Source organism: Erithacus rubecula, assembly GCF_903797595.1.
Source record: "Erithacus rubecula genome assembly, contig: scaffold_164_arrow_ctg1, whole genome shotgun sequence".
In the NCBI taxonomy this organism is placed as follows: Eukaryota; Metazoa; Chordata; class Aves; order Passeriformes; family Muscicapidae; genus Erithacus; species Erithacus rubecula.
The window spans coordinates 28184-47469 of record NW_027636141.1 but is presented as its reverse complement, the minus strand read 5'-3'; the positions used below and the strand labels follow the sequence as shown (position 1 = coordinate 47469).

The 19286-nt window shown below is 44.6% G+C and overlaps 1 protein-coding gene across 1 annotated transcript; it reads left to right on the top strand.

The window, feature by feature from the left end:
* Positions 1-15022: 15022 nt before the first annotated feature.
* LOC306815593 (olfactory receptor 14I1-like) lies at positions 15023-15955 on the top strand (the record flags this gene model as incomplete). The annotated part of the gene is made up of 1 exon (XM_079332167.1): positions 15023-15955. The coding sequence occupies one exon, from the start codon at positions 15023-15025 to the stop codon at positions 15953-15955; it is 933 nt and encodes a 310-aa protein (XP_079188293.1).
* Between the last annotated feature and the right edge of the window lie 3331 nt (positions 15956-19286).

Here is a 19286-nt window from a genome sequence, read left to right as displayed (position 1 = left end):
CCCCCCCAAAAAAACTCCGAAAATCCCCCCAAAATCCCCCCAAAAATCCCATAAATCCCCCCAAACCTCCCCCAAAAATCCCATAAACCCCCCCAATCCTCCCAAAAAAATGCCAAAATCTCAAAATCCCCCAAAATCCCCAATCCGGGTCCCGCACCGGATGCGCCGCACGCTCGCCGCCTCCCGCCCGGAGCCGCGCTCGAGCTCGACCGCGAACAGCCCTGGAAATGGGGAAAAACCGGGAATGGGGGAAATTGTAAAAATGGATAAAAATAACCGAATGGGGAACAACCCTGGAAATGGGGAAAAGACGGGAATGGGGGAAATTGTAAAAATGGATAAAAATAACCGAATGGGGAACAACCCTGGAAATGGGGAAAAGACGGGAATGGGGGAAATTGTAAAAACTGATAAAAATAACCGAATGGGGAACAACCCTGGAAATGGGGAAAAGACGGGAATGGGGGAAATTGTAAAAACTGATAAAAATAACCGAATGGGGAAGAGATCTGAAAAATGACAAAATCAGGAAAATTGCAAAAAGAGAAAAATTGTAAAAAATTATAAAAATGGGAAAATGGTAAAAAATTACAAAAATGGGAAAATTGTAAAAATGATAAAAATACTGAAATTACAAAAAATGACAAAAATGGGAAAATGGTAAAAATTATAAAAATGGGGAAATTGTAAAAAATGATAAAAATGGAAAAAATTAAAAAAATGGGAAAATGGGAAATTGTAAAAATGATAAAAATGGGAAAATTGTAACAAATGGTAAAAATGGGAAAATTGTAAAACATGGTAAAAATAAGAAAAATGTAAATAAATTATGAAAATGGTAAAATTTTAAAAATGATAAAAATGGGGAAATTGTAAAATATTGTAAACCGGGAATTAGGGAAAATGATAAAATATTATAAAATATTATAAATATTACAAATATTACAAATATTACAAATATTATAAATATTATAAATATTATAAATATTATAAATTGGGGAAACTATAACAAAGTTATAAACTGGGAATTGGGGAAAATTTATTAAAAATTATAAATTGGGAATTGGGGAAATTATTAAAAACTATAAACCAGGAATTGAGGGAAAAATTATTTTAAAAATATATTTTGGGTGACTTCAGGTGATTTTGGCTGTTTTTGGTTGTTTTTGGGCTGGTTTGGGCTGATTTTGGCAGTTGTTGGGGTGGTTTTGGGCTGATTTTGGGGTATTTGGGGTGGTTTTGGCTGGTTTTTGGCTGTTTTTGCTGGTTTTGGGGTGATTTTGGGTGTTTTTGTCACCTTTTGGCAGCCCAGGGGTGAAGCTCAGCAGGGTCATTTTTGGGTGATTTTTGGCTGTTTTGGGGGTAATTTTGGCTGATTTTTGGCTGTTTTTGCTGGTTTTGGGGTGATTTTGGCCATTTTGGGGTGATTTTGGGTGTTTTTGTCACCTTTTGGCAGCCCCGGGCTGAGGCTCAGCAGGGTCAGCAGATTCTCGATGTCGCTGCCGATGCTGCGAGCGACACCCGGGTACTGGGGGGACCCAAAATCACCCCAAAATCACCCCAAAATCACACCCCAGACCCCAAAATCACACCCCAGACCCCAAAATCACCCCAGAAAACCCAAAATTACCCCAAAATCCCAACCCAAAACACAAAATTACCCCACAGACCTCAAAATTACCCCATAGACCCCAAAATTGCACCATAGACCTCAAAAGTATCCCAGAGACCCCAAAATTACACCACAGACCCCAAAAATCTGCAACAACTCCAAAATTCCAGTCTGAATTCCCAAAATTCCAACCCAATCCTCAAAAAATCCCAGCAAAAATTCCTAAAAATTCCAGCACAAATTCCCAAAATACCACACAGAACCCAAAATTCTGCAACAATTCCCAAAATTCCAAATCAAATCGCAAACTTCCAGCCTGAATTCCTAAAATTCTGCCTCAATTCCAAAAAATCCCAGCACAAGTTCCCAAAATTCTGTCCCAGTCCCCGAACTCCCATCCCAAATCCCAAAATTTCCACTCAAATCCTCACAAAATCCCCCAATTCCTGTTTTCCCCAAAATTCCTATGCCATTTTTCCCAAATTCGCCCCAAATTCCCATTTTTCCCCCCCAAATTTCCATTTTTCCCCAAATTCCCATTTTTCCCCCAAAAGTCCCATTTCCCCCCCAAATTCCCTCCAAATTCCCAATTTCCTGGGGTTTTTTTCCAAAATTCCCATTTTCCCCCCATTTTCCACTCCAAAATTCCCATTTTCCCCAAAAGTTCCCATTTTCCCCCGTTTTCCCCCCAAATTCCCCCAATTTGCCAAATTCCCTCAATTTCCCAAATTCTGGGTTTTTTTCCCCAAATTCCCATTTTTCCCCCCAAATTCCCATTTCTCCCCCCCAAATCTCCATTTTTCCCCCAAAAATCTCCATTTTTCCCCCAAATCCCCATTTACTGGGGTTTTTTTCCAAAAATTTCCATTTCTCCCCCCATTTTCCCCTCCAAATTTTCATTTTCCCTCCAAAATTCCTCTTTCTCTCCCCCCAAATCTCCATTTTCCTCCAAAATTCCCATTTCCCCCCAAATTCTCCCAATTTCCTATTTTCCTGTGTTTTTTTCTGAAATTCCATTTTCCGCCCATCCCCCCCCCCAATTCCCATTTTTCCCCCCAAATTCCCCCAATTTGCCAAATTCCTGGGGATTTTTTTCCAAAATTCCCATTTTTCCCCTCAAAATTCCCATTGTCCCCCCAAAATCTCTATTTTCCCCTCCCAAAATCCCAATTTTTACCCTCCAAATTCCCATTTTCCCCAAAAATTCCCTCAAAGTCCCCCAATTTCCCAAATTACTGGGTTTTTTTTTTCCAAAATTCCCATTTTTTCCCCTCCAAATTCCCATTTTTCCCCCAAAGTTCCCATTCCCCCCCCCAAATTCCCCCAATTTTCTGTTTTTGTCCAAAATTCCCATTTTCCCCCCATTTTCTCCGCAAAGTTCCCCCAATTTCCCAAATTCCTGGGGCATTTTTTCCCAAAAATTCCCATTTTTCCCCCCAAAATTCCCATTTTTCCCCCAAAAGTCCCATTTCCGCCCCCCCCCCAATTCTCCATTTCCCTCCCCAAATCCCCCCCATTCCCATCACTATTATCCCTATTCTCATTTTTGTTCTCACTTTTATTTTTATTTCTATTTCTTCCATTCCCACCTGCACCTTTAGCGCCCCCTGGCGGCCGTCACGGAGCCGCGCGCGGTGAACCTGCCCCGGGGAAATCCTGGAATTCCAGGAGCTGCTCCTGCCAGCCTGGGCCCAGATCCTCCTCCAGCACAGCCTGGGGATCCCAAAAATATCCAAAATTACCGAAATACCAAAAAACACCCAGTGAAAATCCAATAAATTATCATAAAATCACATTAAAATCCTATAAAAATCCCATAGAATCCGGGAATTTCTGGAGCTGGTCCCAAATCTTGACCCAATTCCTGCTCCAGCAAAGCCAGGGGATCCCAAAAATTTCCACAATTATCAAAATATCCCAGAATTCCAAAAAAAGCCAGGTGAAAATCCCAAAAAGTAACATAAAGTCACATTAAATGCTATAAAATACTATAAAATATCAAAAAATCACATTAAAAACTATAAAAATCCCATAGAATCCTGGAATTCCTGGAGCTGGTCCCAAATCCCGACCCAGCTTCTGCTCCAGCACAGCCTGGGGATCCCAAAAATTCCCCAAATTATTGAAATTAAAAAAAAAAACCCGGTGGGAATCCAATAAATTATCATAAAATCACATTACATCCTATAGAATCCTATAAAAGCCCCATAGAATCCTGGAATTCCAGTGTTGCCCGATGCCCCAAACAGAACACAAACTAACAGAGTTAGTTTATGCGGTGCTTTATTCAGGGCCCGGGGAACCTGCGGACTAGCGTCCAAAGTCAGGATCCCACAGCTCCCTTTTTCCATCAGGTTTTTATACCTTTTTTACAAAGTGGTCTACGTGCAGAAATACACATTCTTCAAAACAATACAGATACATAAATCTTGCAGGTATCATTCCTAAAAGTTATAAATTCTGCATGCTTGTCTACTCAGAACTATAGGCTACCCCCCTTAATCCCCCTTGTATGTTTGCCCATCACCAGAACCCTTTATTTATTATTATTATACTTTAGCCTTATCTTGAAAGTTTCTAGATGTCCTATATGCTCTACTAAATCCTTTGATTATTGTTTTCACAGTTCTAAATGTTCTATATGCTCTACTAATTCTTTTCACTATTGTTTCACAAGGTAGGTTCTCAGGGCCTGTCCGAAAACTGCAGTTTTCTAAGCCTTAGCATGACTACTACTATATCTACATTAGTCCTTTTTCTCATTATTTTGGTATCAACTCCCCCCTTTTGAGCATTCTTCAGATTTTCTGCAAGGATGCTCAATTCTTCAAGTTGTGGTTTCTATGTAGAACGGTGAGTCTTGTTTTCGAGTTGGCAGGATTACTTCTTTTCGGGTCAGTGCTCTCATGACACGTCGAGTATAAGTTCCTTCTCTGGCAATTATTCCTAAAAGACATCTATACATAATCATGCATACTACAATAATTAATACAATCATTATTACATATTGTACAATTGATGATATTCAACCAGAGACTTGGATTCTTAGGGAGCTAAACAGTGCTCCTACCCAGTTATGTTCAGCTTCCTCCTGGACTTCATGCACTTTTGTTTCAATTTGTTCCAATTGACTTATGTCCTTTTCTACTTCTTCTGTGACATTTGGGATATGTATGCAGCAATGATCAACCTTTCCTTGGAGGTATCCACAGACTCCATGTTCTTTTAATAAAAGCAAATTTAATGCCATTCTATTTTGGATTGTCATTCTTGTTGTTGCCTGCAATTGTAAATTTAGATCCTTAAATCCTTTCTTTGTAACTGTAGCTAGCCTCTCAGTTTGTCCTAGTAATTTGTACAGCATCTCCCAGTTTTTATATGTAGAAATTGGTGCAAACAAGGATTCAAATACTCACCCAAATTTAACTCCTGATGAGGGTTCATGCCATTCATCTTTATTTCCCTGTTCTAGTTCTTCTGCTACTTTGTTTCTTTCTTTGCTCGTGACTGCATCTCTTTTTTCGTTAATTTAGACTGTTTCTAAAAAGGACATAATGTGGGAACCCCTAAGGTAATTTGTGTTACAGGCCCGTCTAATGGCAAATGTGTTGTCCATTGTCCATGTCCCATAATCCATACTAAATTTCCTGGACTCCTGATAGTTGTATCCTTACAGCTCAAAGTTTTACCCTTCTGGTCTTGCGGGAAAGCTCTTCCTGGAATTGTATGGTTAAGTTTTCTACACTCACAACCCCATTTTATAAGCATTCTGACCGGTGCCAAACTAATTTGATTCTCTGGAGTGTCACAGGTGAGAATTTGGGTGCAGTTTTAATTTTCTTTTGTGGCGCTCAAAGTTTTTGTAGAAGTGCTGGTTTGAGATACTTCTGTGTGAGTGGCATTTCTGCTTCCCGTCCATTGGACACACCAATTAACTTGTCCAATGTAACTATAATGTTCTAATATGCTGGGGCCCCATACCGTTTTCCAACTGTCCCACGAGGATTCTTGCCGGGACGAGTTCTGGCATATCATTTCATAATAGCTTTCATTTTTAGGTATTCTTTTCTTTTGCCAATGTGGTATAAAGCATTTCCACTTAGCATCTTCAAGTTTTACTTTTCCTCCTGCCACTAATTGAATTCCTCAATCCCTAATTTGTCTTAACCTTTCATGGCTAATTAGACAATCCTTATAGGTTAATATTCTTAATGTTTCTTTAACCTTTTCCCATATTACTTTAATTTTGATTTTATTTCGTAATTTTAATTCACAACTTCCATTCTTACCTTTTTTTATTAGGGGTAAATTTCCTACTGGAATCACTCCCCAAGGGATTGGTTTCCCTGCAGCTTGTGGCAGAGGTAAACATGCCGTTATTTTTGATACGTTTTGTATTTGTCCAAAATCTCGAATTAACCTTACTACTAAATTTTGTTGTTCCTGGTTTCTCTGTAGTGCCAGGCTTGTATCTCTCAATTCATTCCACATATCTACTCGTGCACTGACTGGTATTACCTGCACCGAGTACCCCCTTCAGGTTTTATTTTCCTTTAAAATACCTACATTTATGACCCCATAATCAAAGTTTTCTCTAATCCACACAATGCATGAGAATTGTCCTACCTGATCAGCTTGCATATGAGATATTGTCAATGTGGTGTTACCTCTTTGCTGTTCCATATCTCAAAATGTCATGATTCCTTTTGTAAATACTTCGTCTGTGGTGATTTGTCTCCAGGCTACCTTTACTTCTTTTAATCCAGCTCTCTGGTTGTCAGAAAACAGACAGGTTAAATTTATTCCCGCACCTTCTGGCACCATTACATCTGGCTCCGGAACTGTAATTTTAACAAATGCTTCTCCCACCTGCATTATACAGACTAATGTTAAAAGAACTAAGTCCTTGCCCTGAACACCAGCTTTGTTGCTGACAGAGGCTGTACTTCCCATCTTGACGGGACCTTCTTGATTCGAGTGTAGTGAATCCAGTTGTCGATCCCTTGGACTTTCACCGCCGTGTAGGTAGTCATGATCACTTGGTGAGGACCGCCCCATACTTCTTTCAAGGGTTCTGTATTCCAGTTCTTCACATATACTTGATCTCCTGGCTGGATGTCATGGACAGGATTTTCCAAGGGCAGAGGCCGGTTCCACTGCAATGCTCCCCGCAGCGCTGTAAGGACTTTATTTAAAGACAAAATGTAACTCAATAATACTTGATCTCCTACTAAGTGAGGGTCCCCTTTGTAAGTTGCAGCATGATATGGCTTGCCATACAAAATTTCATATGGACTTACTCCTATCTTTTCTCTGGGTTTAATCCTGATTCTTAGCAAGGCTAGAGGTAGTGCCTGAGGCCACTGTATCTTTGCTTCTTGACAAATTTTCTTAATCTGCCCTTTTAATGTCTGATTCATCCGTTTTACCTGGCCACTAGATTGTGGTCTCCAGGGCATATGGAGATCCCAAGCTATCTCTAATACTCTGGCTACCTCTTGGACTACTCCAGCTACAAAGTGAGGTCCCCTATCTGAGGACATTCCTAATGGGATCCTAAATCTAGGAATGATTTCTCGTAGTAAGGTTTTAATTACTTCCTTTGCCTGGTTAGTCCTGCACGGGAAAGCTTCCGGCCACCCTGAAAAAGTACACACATACACCAGTAAATAACGGTACCCTTGTGCTTTTGGTAGCTCTGAGAAATCTATTTGCCAATAGTCTCCTGGTTGCGGCCCTACTTGTAACTTTTCTAGTTGTATTTGCCTTCGTGTCGCTGGGTTATTTTTAATACAGACAGGACACGTGGCGTTAATCCGTTTTGCCATTGTTAACATCTGGTTGGAAATCACCTCATGTTTTAAAAATTGTACCAATGCGTCTGCTCCCCAATGGCACTTGTTATGTTCGATTTTTAAAATTGTTTTCATTACTTTTGTTGGCAGTACAACCTGACCTACAGCTGTGACATACCATCTTTTTTCATTCTTCTGGGCCTGGAGAAATTGAGCAAGCTTCTCATCTTCATGTGTATACCATGGTTTCTGCTCAAGAAAAGAAGTTGCAGGGTTAATTCGCACTGGCAATAAAGCTAATTGTGTCCATACCTCTTGGGCAACCTGTTTCGCAACTCTGTCAGCCAACTGGTTTCCTTGGAACGCTTTTCCCTCTTCCTTTTGATGTCCTTTTACATGCATCACTGCCACTGCCTGAGGTTTATGCACTGCTTCTAATAGTGCTCATATTTGTTCCTTGGGCTTAATTTCTGATCCTTGAGAATTCAACAGTCCTCTTTCTTTCCATAGTGCTCCATGTACATGTATTACTTCAAAGGCGTATTTTGAATCAGTCCAAATGTTTACTCTTTTCCCTTGACTCAATTCTAAGGCTCTTACCAGAGCATGTATCTCGGCTTTCTGGGCTGAAGTGTCCGGGGTTAAAGCTTGAGCTTTTATTATTTGTGTCAAAGTCACTACTGCATATCCCGCATACCTGGTTCTGTTTTCCACAAAGCTGGATCCATCTGTAAACAGTTCCCATTCCGGATTCTCCAAAGGCTCGTCTTTCAGGTCCTTCCGGCTGGCATACACCTGTTCAATGATTTCTACGCAGTCATGTGTCAATTTGCCTCCTTCTTCCTGGCTGCTGCTCCTAAGAAATTCTGCTGGGTTGAGATGATTAGTTATTTTTAAGTCAATGTCATTTTGTTCTCGGAGAAGTGCCTGGTATTGTAACATGCGGCTTGATGAGAGCCAATGCCCCCCTTTTTGTTCTAAAACCGCAATGACCATGTGGGGAACAAATGCTTCCATCCTTTTCCCCAGAGTCAATTTTCTGGCTTCCCGAATTAGAAGCACTGTTGCTGCCACAGCTCTAAGACAACCTGGCCATCCGGCACTTACAGTGTCTAGCTGCTTTGAGAAGTACCCCACTGGGCACTTCCATGAGCCCAGTTTTTGGGTGAGCACCCCTATTGCCAGTCTCTGTCTCTCATTTACGTATAGTTGAAAAGGTTTTGTAAGATCTGGCAATCCTAGTGCTGGGGCTTCCTTTAAGGCTTGTTTCAGACTCTGGAATGCCTTTTCTTGAGTTTGTCCCCACTGAAACACAGGGCTTTTGGCTGCCTCATACAGGGGTTTTGCTTTTAGTCCAAATTTTGGGATCCACAAGCGGCACCACCCTACCATGCCCAAAAAGGATCTTAACTCTTGTGGATTTCGTGGTGTGGGTATGGTGCAAATTGCTTGTATTCGATTAACTCCTAACTTTCGCACCCCTTGTGAAATTTCGCAGCCTAGGTAAATTACTTGGGTTCTTACCAGCTGAGCTTTTTCTTTCGATACTCGGTATCCAGCTTGTCCCAGCATATTAAGTAATCTAATAGTGAGTCTGAGGCAAACATCCTTTTCTATGGAGGCTATAAAGATGTCATCAACATATTGTAGGAGAACATATAAGAAAGGTGATTCTTTTACCTGAGTCGTCTTCCATTTTTTTTAACTCTCGAGCCAATTGATTTCCAAAAATAGTTGGTGAGTTTTTGAATCCTTGTGGTAGACGCGTCCAGGTGAGCTGCTTCTTGCGTCCCGTGTCTGGGTTCTCCCATTCAAAGGCAAAGTATTTCCTACTTTCAAGTGCCAAGGGGATACAGAAAAATGCATCTTTCAAATTAATCACTGTGAACCACTTAAACCTTTCCGACACGGCTGTCAACAATGTATATGGATTAGCTACTACTGGGTGTATATCTTTAGTGATGTTATTAATTGCTCTTAAATCTTGAACTAATCTATGCTTACCATTTGGCTTTCTGACTGGGAATATCGGAGTATTGAATTCTGACTTACATTCCTGTAAAATTTCCAAGCTAAGAAATTGTTCAATCATGGTTGCTATTCCTATTCGTGCTTCCAATTTCAAAGGATATTGTCTTACCCTTACTGGGGAGGCTCCTTCCTTTAGTTCTATTACAACCGGTTGTGCTGCTTTTGATTTTCCAGGTACTCCTGTTTCCCATACCCATGGTACTACAGCTTGTTTTATTTCTTGTGGTATTTCTGCTGCTTCAACTTCTTTTACTACAAACAACTTAGCAATATTCTCCTCAGGAAATTCCAATCTTACTTTACCTTTTTCAAATATTATCTTTGCCTCTAACATTGACAATAGATCCCTCCCGAATAGCGATTCTGGGCTATTTGGCATATATAAAAATTGATGATCAAATTCTTTCCCCCCAAATTTTATATCTAATGGCCGCAAAAATGTTCGTTCCTCAACTTGTCTCGTAACCCCCACTACTTGGATAGTAGAATCACTCAAAGGTCCTAGCTTAGTGTTAACAGCTGAATATGATGCCCCCGTATCTACTCTAAATTTTAATGGTTTCCCATCTACTTCCATTATTACCTTTAAATCTTGGTCTAGTCAGCTCTGATTTTGGTAATTCCCCATCATAAGGGCTTGGGCGACACCTTGGGGATTTCCCGGGAAAGCACCTGTATTATTCATCAATCCCTGATTTCCATTCCCGCTGGCTATAATTCCTCCCCCAAAACCCATTCCTTGGTTGAGAGGACACTCATTTTTCCAATGTCCTCTATTTTTACATAGAGCACATTGATCTATCCCTAGCTGTATTCTCCCTCTTCCCATATTCAATTGACCCATAAGTCCTCCCGCACCCATTGGCATTCCCCCCCTTTGCTATTCCCCTTCCCCCTCCTCGTCCACATCCACGACTCCCCCCTCTCATATTATTTCCAGCCGCTTGCTGTAACACCGCCAACATAGTAGCCTGTTGTTTCCTGGCCATTTCTTTTTCCCTATTATTATATACCTTCCACGCAACTTCCAACAGTTTATCTAAATTCCGAGTATCCTTTCCCTCCAATTTTTGTAATTTCTTTCTAATATCTTCCTGAGACTGCCCCATAAAAATTAATGCTAGCTGTAATTTTCCCGATTCCCCTTCAACTTCTAAATTAGTGTATCTACGAGCTGTCTCCTTAAGCCGCTCTAAATAGGTTGACGGAGACTCATTCTTTTCCTGCCTGACCGAATACAACTTAGACCAATTCAAAGTTTTTGGTATTCCATGCCGTATTCCTTCTGTTAACAAATCCTGATAAGCTTTAAGTCTCCGAGACCCACCCGTCGAGTTGGGATCCCACTCCGGATCTTCCCTAGGTACTAAATCATTTACTGTACCATCCACAAGCCGCAACCTAATCATTTCTCGTGCTTTCTCTGTCATAGCTTTAAACACCATTTCCTTTTCAGTAGAATCCATTATTGTGTCTAGCAAAACTTGTAAATCATTCCAATCTGGGTTCTGAGTCTTAATTACCATTTTTACCACCCGCGCAGTTCGTTCAGGATCCTCCCGATACGCCCCCGCTGATTGTTTCTAAATTAGTAAATCATTCGGAGAGAAGGGAACTTTCACTATGACCCGTTCCCCCTGCGGCCCGACAGCTTCACGGAGCGGAACCATTAAATGAGCACCTTCTTCCTTTTTCTTCCTTTCCACCTCCCACCGCCCTCTCCGAGTTCTTTCACATAAGGGGGTCCGTGGTATATCAGTGGTTTCTATTTTTGCTTCCCGATCCTCCCTTTCTACCTCTGGCATACTTCCTCCACGTTCCTCCACCGGAGGGGCACTAGGGGCTATCAGCAAAGAAACATCCTCCTCAGGTTCCAAAAACTTAACCGAGCATTCCTTCTCTTTCTGCCAACCCTTACATCCATCACAATTCTGCTTTAATGTTTTCAAAACCATGATCCCACACTCCTTTTGCCACTCCGGTTTATCTTTCAAATAATAAAAGAGGTCTAGATACGGTATTTCATCCCATTTTTCATTACTTTGCAGAAAATGCATCAAAGGTGTAATAATGTCAGGATTCAGTGTACCGTTCCTAGGCCATTGCATACCATCGGGTTCATATAAAGGCCATACATTATTACAGAAATCAATCAATTTCCTTTTACTTAGTTCTTGACCAAAATTCCCCACATTCCAATGCTGTAATAGACAGCCCAAAGGCGAATCGTCCGGGATTTCTATCCCAGAACTTGCCATAGTTCTAAACGTTTTTAAAGACATCATTTCACCTCTTTTTTTTTTTTTTTTTACAATGTACACCACACAACACTCACACCCTTTCCACAAACCTTGCCACACTACACACCACACACAACACTCACACCCTTTTCCACCAATCCACCAATCTTGCCTTTCTCGTCGCCGCGAATGGCAAGTGCTGAACCTGCGCAGTCACTGCCGCGTCTGACGGTCAGCGCCTAGGCTTTTCCACAACCTTAAAGACGTCTGTGACCCCCGTGCGGAATCGCCGTTTCGACTTAATCGGCAGGCCCCCCTTCCCCTCAATAAAAGAATAAAGCACCTTCGGGCTTACCTCCAGGTCGTCCGTCAGGCGCGGGGTCGGGCACGGGTTGATGTTCTCTCCAGAAATCACCTGGTGCCGGCGTGGAGTGGATCAGCCCACGAACCGCCAGAGCCACCTCCGGAGTCCCATCTGGGTCGCCAGAAAACTGTTGCCCGATGCCCCAAACAGAACACAAACTAACAGAGTTAGTTTATGCGGTGCTTTATTCAGGGCCTGGGGAACCTGCGGACTAGCATCCAAAGTCAGGATCCCACAGCTCTCTTTTTCTATCAAGTTTTTATACCTTTTTACAAAGTGGTCTACGTGCAGAAATACACATTCTTCAAAACAATACAGATACATAAATCTTGCAGGTATCATTCCTAAAAGTTATAAATTCTGCATGCTTGTCTACTCAGAACTATAGGCTACCCCCCTTAATCCCCCTTGTATGTTTGCCCATCACCAGAACCCTTTATTTATTATTATTATACTTTAGCCTTATCTTGAAAGTTTCTAGATGTCCTATATGCTCTACTAAATCCTTTGATTATTGTTTTCACAGTTCTAAATGTTCTATATGCTCTACTAATTCTTTTCACTATTGTTTCACAAGGTAGGTTCTCAGGGCCTGTCCGAAAACTGCAGTTTTCTAAGCCTTAGCATGACTACTACTATATCTACATTAGTCCTTTTTCTCATTATTTCGGTATCAAGATTGTTCACAGTGGGTCAGACCTCAAGACACAGCTTCTCTGAGCAGGACAGACCTCCTGAGGAGAGAACATGGACTCAATACCCATCACAGAATGCTGCATCACCTCTGCTCTAAAGAGAACAGTAATAAAATATACTCCTTAAAACAGGAAATGTGAATTTCTTAGAAGTTCTTTGAAATATTTCTTCATAACAGTATCAGGAAATCTCCCTAATGAAATGCACCACACCAGAGGGAAATCAAGGCAGGACTTGCTTTGTCAGGACATACTTGATCCCAGTGAGCCTCATGGTGCCTTTGGTGCTGACACGTTGAACCTCACACCTGAGAGGAGATTGCACAAACCTTTCTAGGAAACAAAGTCAGAAGAAAAACCCAAAGCATCTCAGAGCATTAATGGGTCCCTCTGAGGTCCATCCCCAACACAGGCTCCTCATGAACTCCTTGAAGGAGAGAATTGGAGGCCATGATTGCACAAATTTTTTTCAGAGACTCAAAGAAAGGAAAAAGGAAAGTACCTTAAAAATCTGAAGTACCTTGAAGCATTAATGGGCCCCTCTGAGTGTTATTACTAATAAGGTCTCTCAAGGGACTAATTAAAGCAGATAATTGGAGGCCATGATTGCACAAAGCTTTCAGAGACTCAAACGCAAAAGCAAAGCCCAAAGTCGTTTGAAAAACCTGCAGTTCCTGGGTACATGAAGGAGCTCCCCAGGGCCATTCCTGACCAAGGCTCCCCAGGGACTGGTCCCAGAAGATCCCTGAGGCCATGGGATGTGGGGGGATGCTGAGGGCAGCACAAGGTGTGACAGTGCCCAGCCTTGCTGGGGCTGTGCCAGGAGGCCCCAGTGGCTCAGGACAAGGTGTCTCCTCCCAGCCCTTGGTGGCACAGACCCTGCTGTGCCCCAGGGCACCAAGACTTGGCTTCTCTTTGTCCCCACCTGTCATCTCTGCCTCCAATTCTCTGCTCTGATTGTGGCTTGGGGACACTTTCTCAGTTGTGTCCCTCAGTGGGACCCATTAAACTTCAAGAAACTTTAGAGTTTGATTCTGACTTGGAGTTCTTGAGAGGCTTCTCCAGCTCCCTCTCAGGGATTGATGTTTAGGGCTTCAGCACTAACCCCAAGAGGGCCATTAAAAGTCCTTGTGCTGTGTCTGTGCTGCTCAGCTGCGCTGGACTTCTGGCACAGAGGGCCATCCTAGCTATTAAGAAGAGGTTCAAAAGCACATTTCTCTAGATAAGCAGCTCTTTTACCAGCCCAGCAGGGCTGGGGCTCTGCCTGCGGCCACCCCAGGCACAACACAAAGGCACAGAGAGTTTAAATCAGTCAGGGCTGGGAAGATGCTCAGAAGTGATTGGAGCAGAATCACTCCCAGCCCTTGACACAGGAAGCCTCTGGCTGCAGGACAGGGCAGTTGCAGCTCCTGGAGAGATATCCTAAAGCTGGAACATCCCAATGCCTACAGACTCTGTGAGTACATTCTCTGATTCTCTCTTGTGTAGAGCAGCCAGGGGTGCCCAGGACTGTGCGGCAGGGCAGGGTCCTGCAGCCCAGGGCACTGTGCTGGGGCAGGGACTCTGCTGCCAGCCAGGGACAGCTCTCAGCCAGCCCTGGGAGCTGCCCCACCACTGGGGGACAAGGGCTGGGTGGAAGAAGACAGCTGCTAAGGCTTGGAAGTGTTCTCCTTGTGTGGTGAGGATGCTGCATTGTTCAGGACTCATGTGTCATGACTCTAGCATGACGTTTCACTCCCGAATATTTTGAATTAGATTATACAGGGAGCATAGCAAGGCAGGATCTGTTATTACATCTACTGCTCTGGGTTGCCTGGATGGGAAATAGCAGACTGATATTCATCTCTCAGTTCAGGTTGACAAAAAAAAAATAAAAAAAAAATTCTCTACATCTTAATGAACAAGGTGAAGGGAGAAATCAGCACAAGTTCACTTACAGGCAGCATCACTGTCGCTTTTCCAGCCTCCTCGGGGTTGCTCTGATGCTGCCATCAGAGGCTGCAGAGGCAGAGCTGGCTCTGGGCAGTGCCCTTTGGTGGGAGGGGTATGCAGAGCAGAGCTGAACCCCCAGGGCTGGGCTGGGATGGGCTCTGGCACCACTGGCAGGGCCCAGCACTGGGCACAGGGAAGCAGCTGCTGGCAGGGACAGCTCCAGGCAGCAGAGCCCTGGGCAGGCATTGGTGGGGAAAGTCCCACCAAAGCTGGGCTGGGATATTTAAATTCTCTCCAAACTGAACTATTCCATGATTAACTTTTTTACAGATCCCTGTGCCAAGAGACAGCAAATGTCCAACAGCAGCTCCATCAGCCACTTCCTCCTGCTGCCATTGGCAGACACGCGGCAGCTGCAGCTCCTGCACTTCTGCCTCTTCCTGGGCATCTCCCTGGCTGCCCTCCTGGCCAATGGCCTCATCATCAGCGCCGTAGCCTGCGGCCACCACCTGCACACCCCCATGTTCTTCTTCCTGCTCAACCTGGCCCTTACTGACCTGGGCTGCATCTGCACCACTGTGCCCAAAGCCATGCACAATTCCCTCTGGGACAGCAGGAACATCTCTTACTCAGGATGTGCTGCTCAGGTATTTCTGTTTATCTTCTTCATTGCAGCAGGGTTTTCCCTCCTGACCGTCATGTGCTATGACCGCTACGTGTCCATCTGCAAACCCCTGCACTACGGGACCCTCCTGGGCAGCAGAGCTTGTGCCCACATGGCAGCAGCTGCCTGGGCCAGTGCTTTTCTCTATTCACTGCTGCACACGGTCAATGCATTTTCCCTGCCCTTGTGCCATGGCAATGCCCTGGGCCAGTTCTTCTGTGAAATCCCACAGATCCTCAAACTCTCCTGCTCCAAATCATACCTCAGGGAATTTGGGCTCCTTGCTGTTAGTGCATGTTTAGGATTTGGCTGTTTTGTGTTCATTGTTTTCTCCTATGTGCAGATCTTCAGGGCTGTGCTGAGGATCCCCTCTGAGCAGGGACGGCACAAAGCCTTTTCCACCTGCCTCCCTCACCTGGCTGTGCTTTCTCTGTTTGTCGGCACTGGTATATCTGCCAACCTGAAGCCCCTCTCCATCTCCTCCCCATCCCTGGATCTGTCCCTGTCAGTTCTGTACTCGGTGGTGCCTCCGGCCCTGAAGCCCCTCATCTACAGCCTGAGGAACCAGGAGCTCAACGCTGCAGTGTGGGCACTGATGACTGGCTGCTTTCAGAAACATTAAACTACAGGCCAGTTCCTGAAAATCATTTGTAATAAAAGTCATCTTTGAAACTTCTTGCTGGTTCATTTTGGAGGTTCTTTTACATTGTCTTACCTTTTTTTTTAATACTGTCAACAAAGAAATGTCATTGGTTGTGCCATTTCTAATTTGGTTTCTCTTCTCCTTCCCTGTAGCTACAAAATGTGACAATGTGGTTCTGCACTCTCAGAGGCCTTAAATGAACTAAAGGGTCTCCCAGCAACGTTTTCACTGTAGATCCCCATTTTGTTCCCTTTTCTGGAGCTGCAGCAGCAATGTCTGTGTTCAGAGCTGGGGCAGATCAGTGCTGGCACAGCAGCTGCGCCCAGCAGCAGCAGCACTTGGTGTTGACAGTGCTGCTCCTGTGCCACTGCCCTGCTGCCCTCCTGCCCCTCGTGTTGCTGCAGGGCCTGAGTGCTCTCAGGGCAGGGCACAGCCCTGGGGGTGGCAGTGCCAGGGCTGCAGCAGGGACAGGCCATGGGCATTGCTGGGGCAGCGCTGATGCCTCAGGGCAGGGCCTGGGGGCTCCAGGCTCCTGCAGCCCTGGCCTCTCTCCCAGCTCACACAGGTGCCACATCCTTGCAGGCACAGACACGGCAGCACTGGCTCAGGAGCCCCTGTTTGCACTGCACAGAGCAGGCGTCAGCACCCCCATGGTGCTGCTGTGGGGAGATGGAGCTGCGTGAGCACAAATGCCATCAGTCCCTGGGGCCAGCAAGGGCTGGGGGACAGGAGGGGAAACCACTCAGGTTTGTCGTGGCATCTGCAGTCAGCCAGAAAGTTTGTTCCCATGAGCTGTGAGTTTTCTGTCCCACTGCAGACACACTTGCTCAGAGTCACAGCTGCCTTATCTCCACCCCCACAAAGCCCTGAACATTTCCTCTGCTTCACTCTTCCTTTCTTCTTTCCTGATCCAGATTTCTGCCTCTTGCCCCTCTGTGTCCCCTCCCCTGTAAACAGCCCATCCCTATTTTCCCATTCCTCCATGGCTGCACTCCCCATTTCAGTTCCTGAGTTGGCACCATGGGAACATCCCTTGGGGAGCAGGATCATCCTACAAGTGCTTCAGGAATTATCTGCAGCGTCCTGCAGTGCCTCGTGCTGTTCCCTTGCCACAGGCACCACAGGTCAGGGGGGCACATCTGGGCTGCTGTGTCTGGGTGTGGGGCTCCCTGTTCTGGGCAGTGAGGAGGGTCTGGAGAAGCTCTGCAGGATGGACAGGATGGGTTTTGGGGCTCTGTGGAGAAGCTGAGGGACCTGGGCTGCTGGAGCTTCTGAAGAGGAGGCCAGTGCTCATCCTGCAACTGTTCCAAGGGTGGTTTCAGAGAATCACAGAATTGACAAGGAATAAAAAGACCTTAGAGGTCACTGAGTCCAACCTGTGCCCAGACACCACTTTGTCTCTCTGAGCCTCATCTTCTCCAAGACAAACAACCTCAGCTCCCTCAGCTATTCCTCACAGGACTTGTGTTTCAGACCCCTCACGAGCCTTGTTGCCCTTCTCTGGACATGCTCCAGCCCCTCCATGTCCTTCCTAAATTGGCGGTCCCAGAACTGGACACAGCACTCGAGGTTCTTCCCAACCAGTGCTGAAGACAGGGAAAGAATCACTGCCCTGGTCCTGCTGACCACACCATTCCTCATCCAGGCAGGTGCCACTGGCCTCCTGCCCACCTGGTACACTGCTGGCTCATGTCCAGCCTGCTGTCCATCAGTGGCCCCAGGTCCCTTTTCTGCCTGGTCACTGTTCAGCTACTTTGTCCCCAGCCTGTAGCACTGCAGGGGTTGTTGTGGCCGAAGTGAAGGACTGGCAATGGCTCTTGCTAGACCACACCTTGTTGTGTTTGGCCCTTGATCCAGCCTGTCAGAGACTGAAATATTGTAATTCATGACTTAAACATTTTCATGAAGAACTTTTGCCTATTTTTGCAAAGCCATATTACAAAAGGTTCAGAGCAGACCATCACCCCCTTGTTATATATGTGATTCGTGCTAATTATATTGCAACTATATTAGCAAAATTGTTGCTTATCAGTTAATAGAAAAATTGTACCTACTTGTTACAAAGCAAAACAGGGAAAGAAATGGTTAAACAAAGAAGATGGAATCATCCTCCAGATGTTTGTTGGGAGGTGAGGATAGTAAGAGTACAGGTATAAAAACAGCATCTAGAAATAAAACTTTTGACCTTGAATTGGGCCAAATTGGGATGATTCCAGGCATTGGACACTGGAATAAGGGCTGTTGTGGAATATATATTTAATTATACGACCCTAAGCATAATTCGCTTGCACTACCTGAGAGGTCAAACAGCAAACACTGAGGAAGACCCAGAACCTTCATCGGAAACAAGAGCCCGAAAGGAGGAGAGACCCTGACCACTGGTGACGCATGCGCAACACAACACAGTCACGGGGATTTTAGGAATAGAAACGAGGAGGAGCTTTCTAGAAGATTCTGTATTAATATGCATTAGTAAACAGTATAGAAGTGAGATTTTAGCTTGACTGATTTAGTACAGTGTGAGAGGAAGTGCCCTGACTGTACCCCTGGTCGGGTATCCCCCAGTCAGTTTTGCTCATGATTTATTTGAGCTAAACCTCAATTATACTAAATCACCCACTGCCAAATTTTGTATTTACTTAAATCTATGTAACTAATATATTTTGATTGTATTCATTTATATACAATTGCTGCTATTATTAATAAATTGCTGATAGATTTAATCTTGTTGTTTGATTTATTGGACAAAATTGAACAAATACAAATATCCATTTATAACACCCTGAATAGGCCTTCTGATTGAGTCCTTGAACCACTCCCTCATGGATCTAAGTAACTCAGGAGAGAATACATTCACTGGGGGATCAAGCTTAGCAATTTCAGGGTGGAGAACTTGGCCCCAAGTTGAACTTGAACCTTGGCCCCAGGGCTATCAGCTGCCAGGCTCACACAGACCCTCACTCCACAGAGTCGGGGGGAGCGAGGTTTTGGAGTGTAGTGAAAGCCTCTGGTTCCAGGCAGTGACCACCCACCCTCTGCTGTGCAGAGGAGCCCAAACTGCAGGGGCCCCGTCACCCTGGAAAAAGTTTATGCACAACAGAGGGGCTGTCATGGCCCACCAAAGGCTCCCCCCAGTTGGACCCTGCACCAGAGCACTGCAGCATGATCCACAGTGTTGCAAGAGAGGGTGTCAAACTGGCCCCCTGCAGGGCAGGCACCTGAGCACTCCCACCTGCCCAAAGGTACATTAATCCACTGGAATCTGTGCTTTTCAGCATGGCAGAGAAGGATCCTCACTACCAGATTGAGG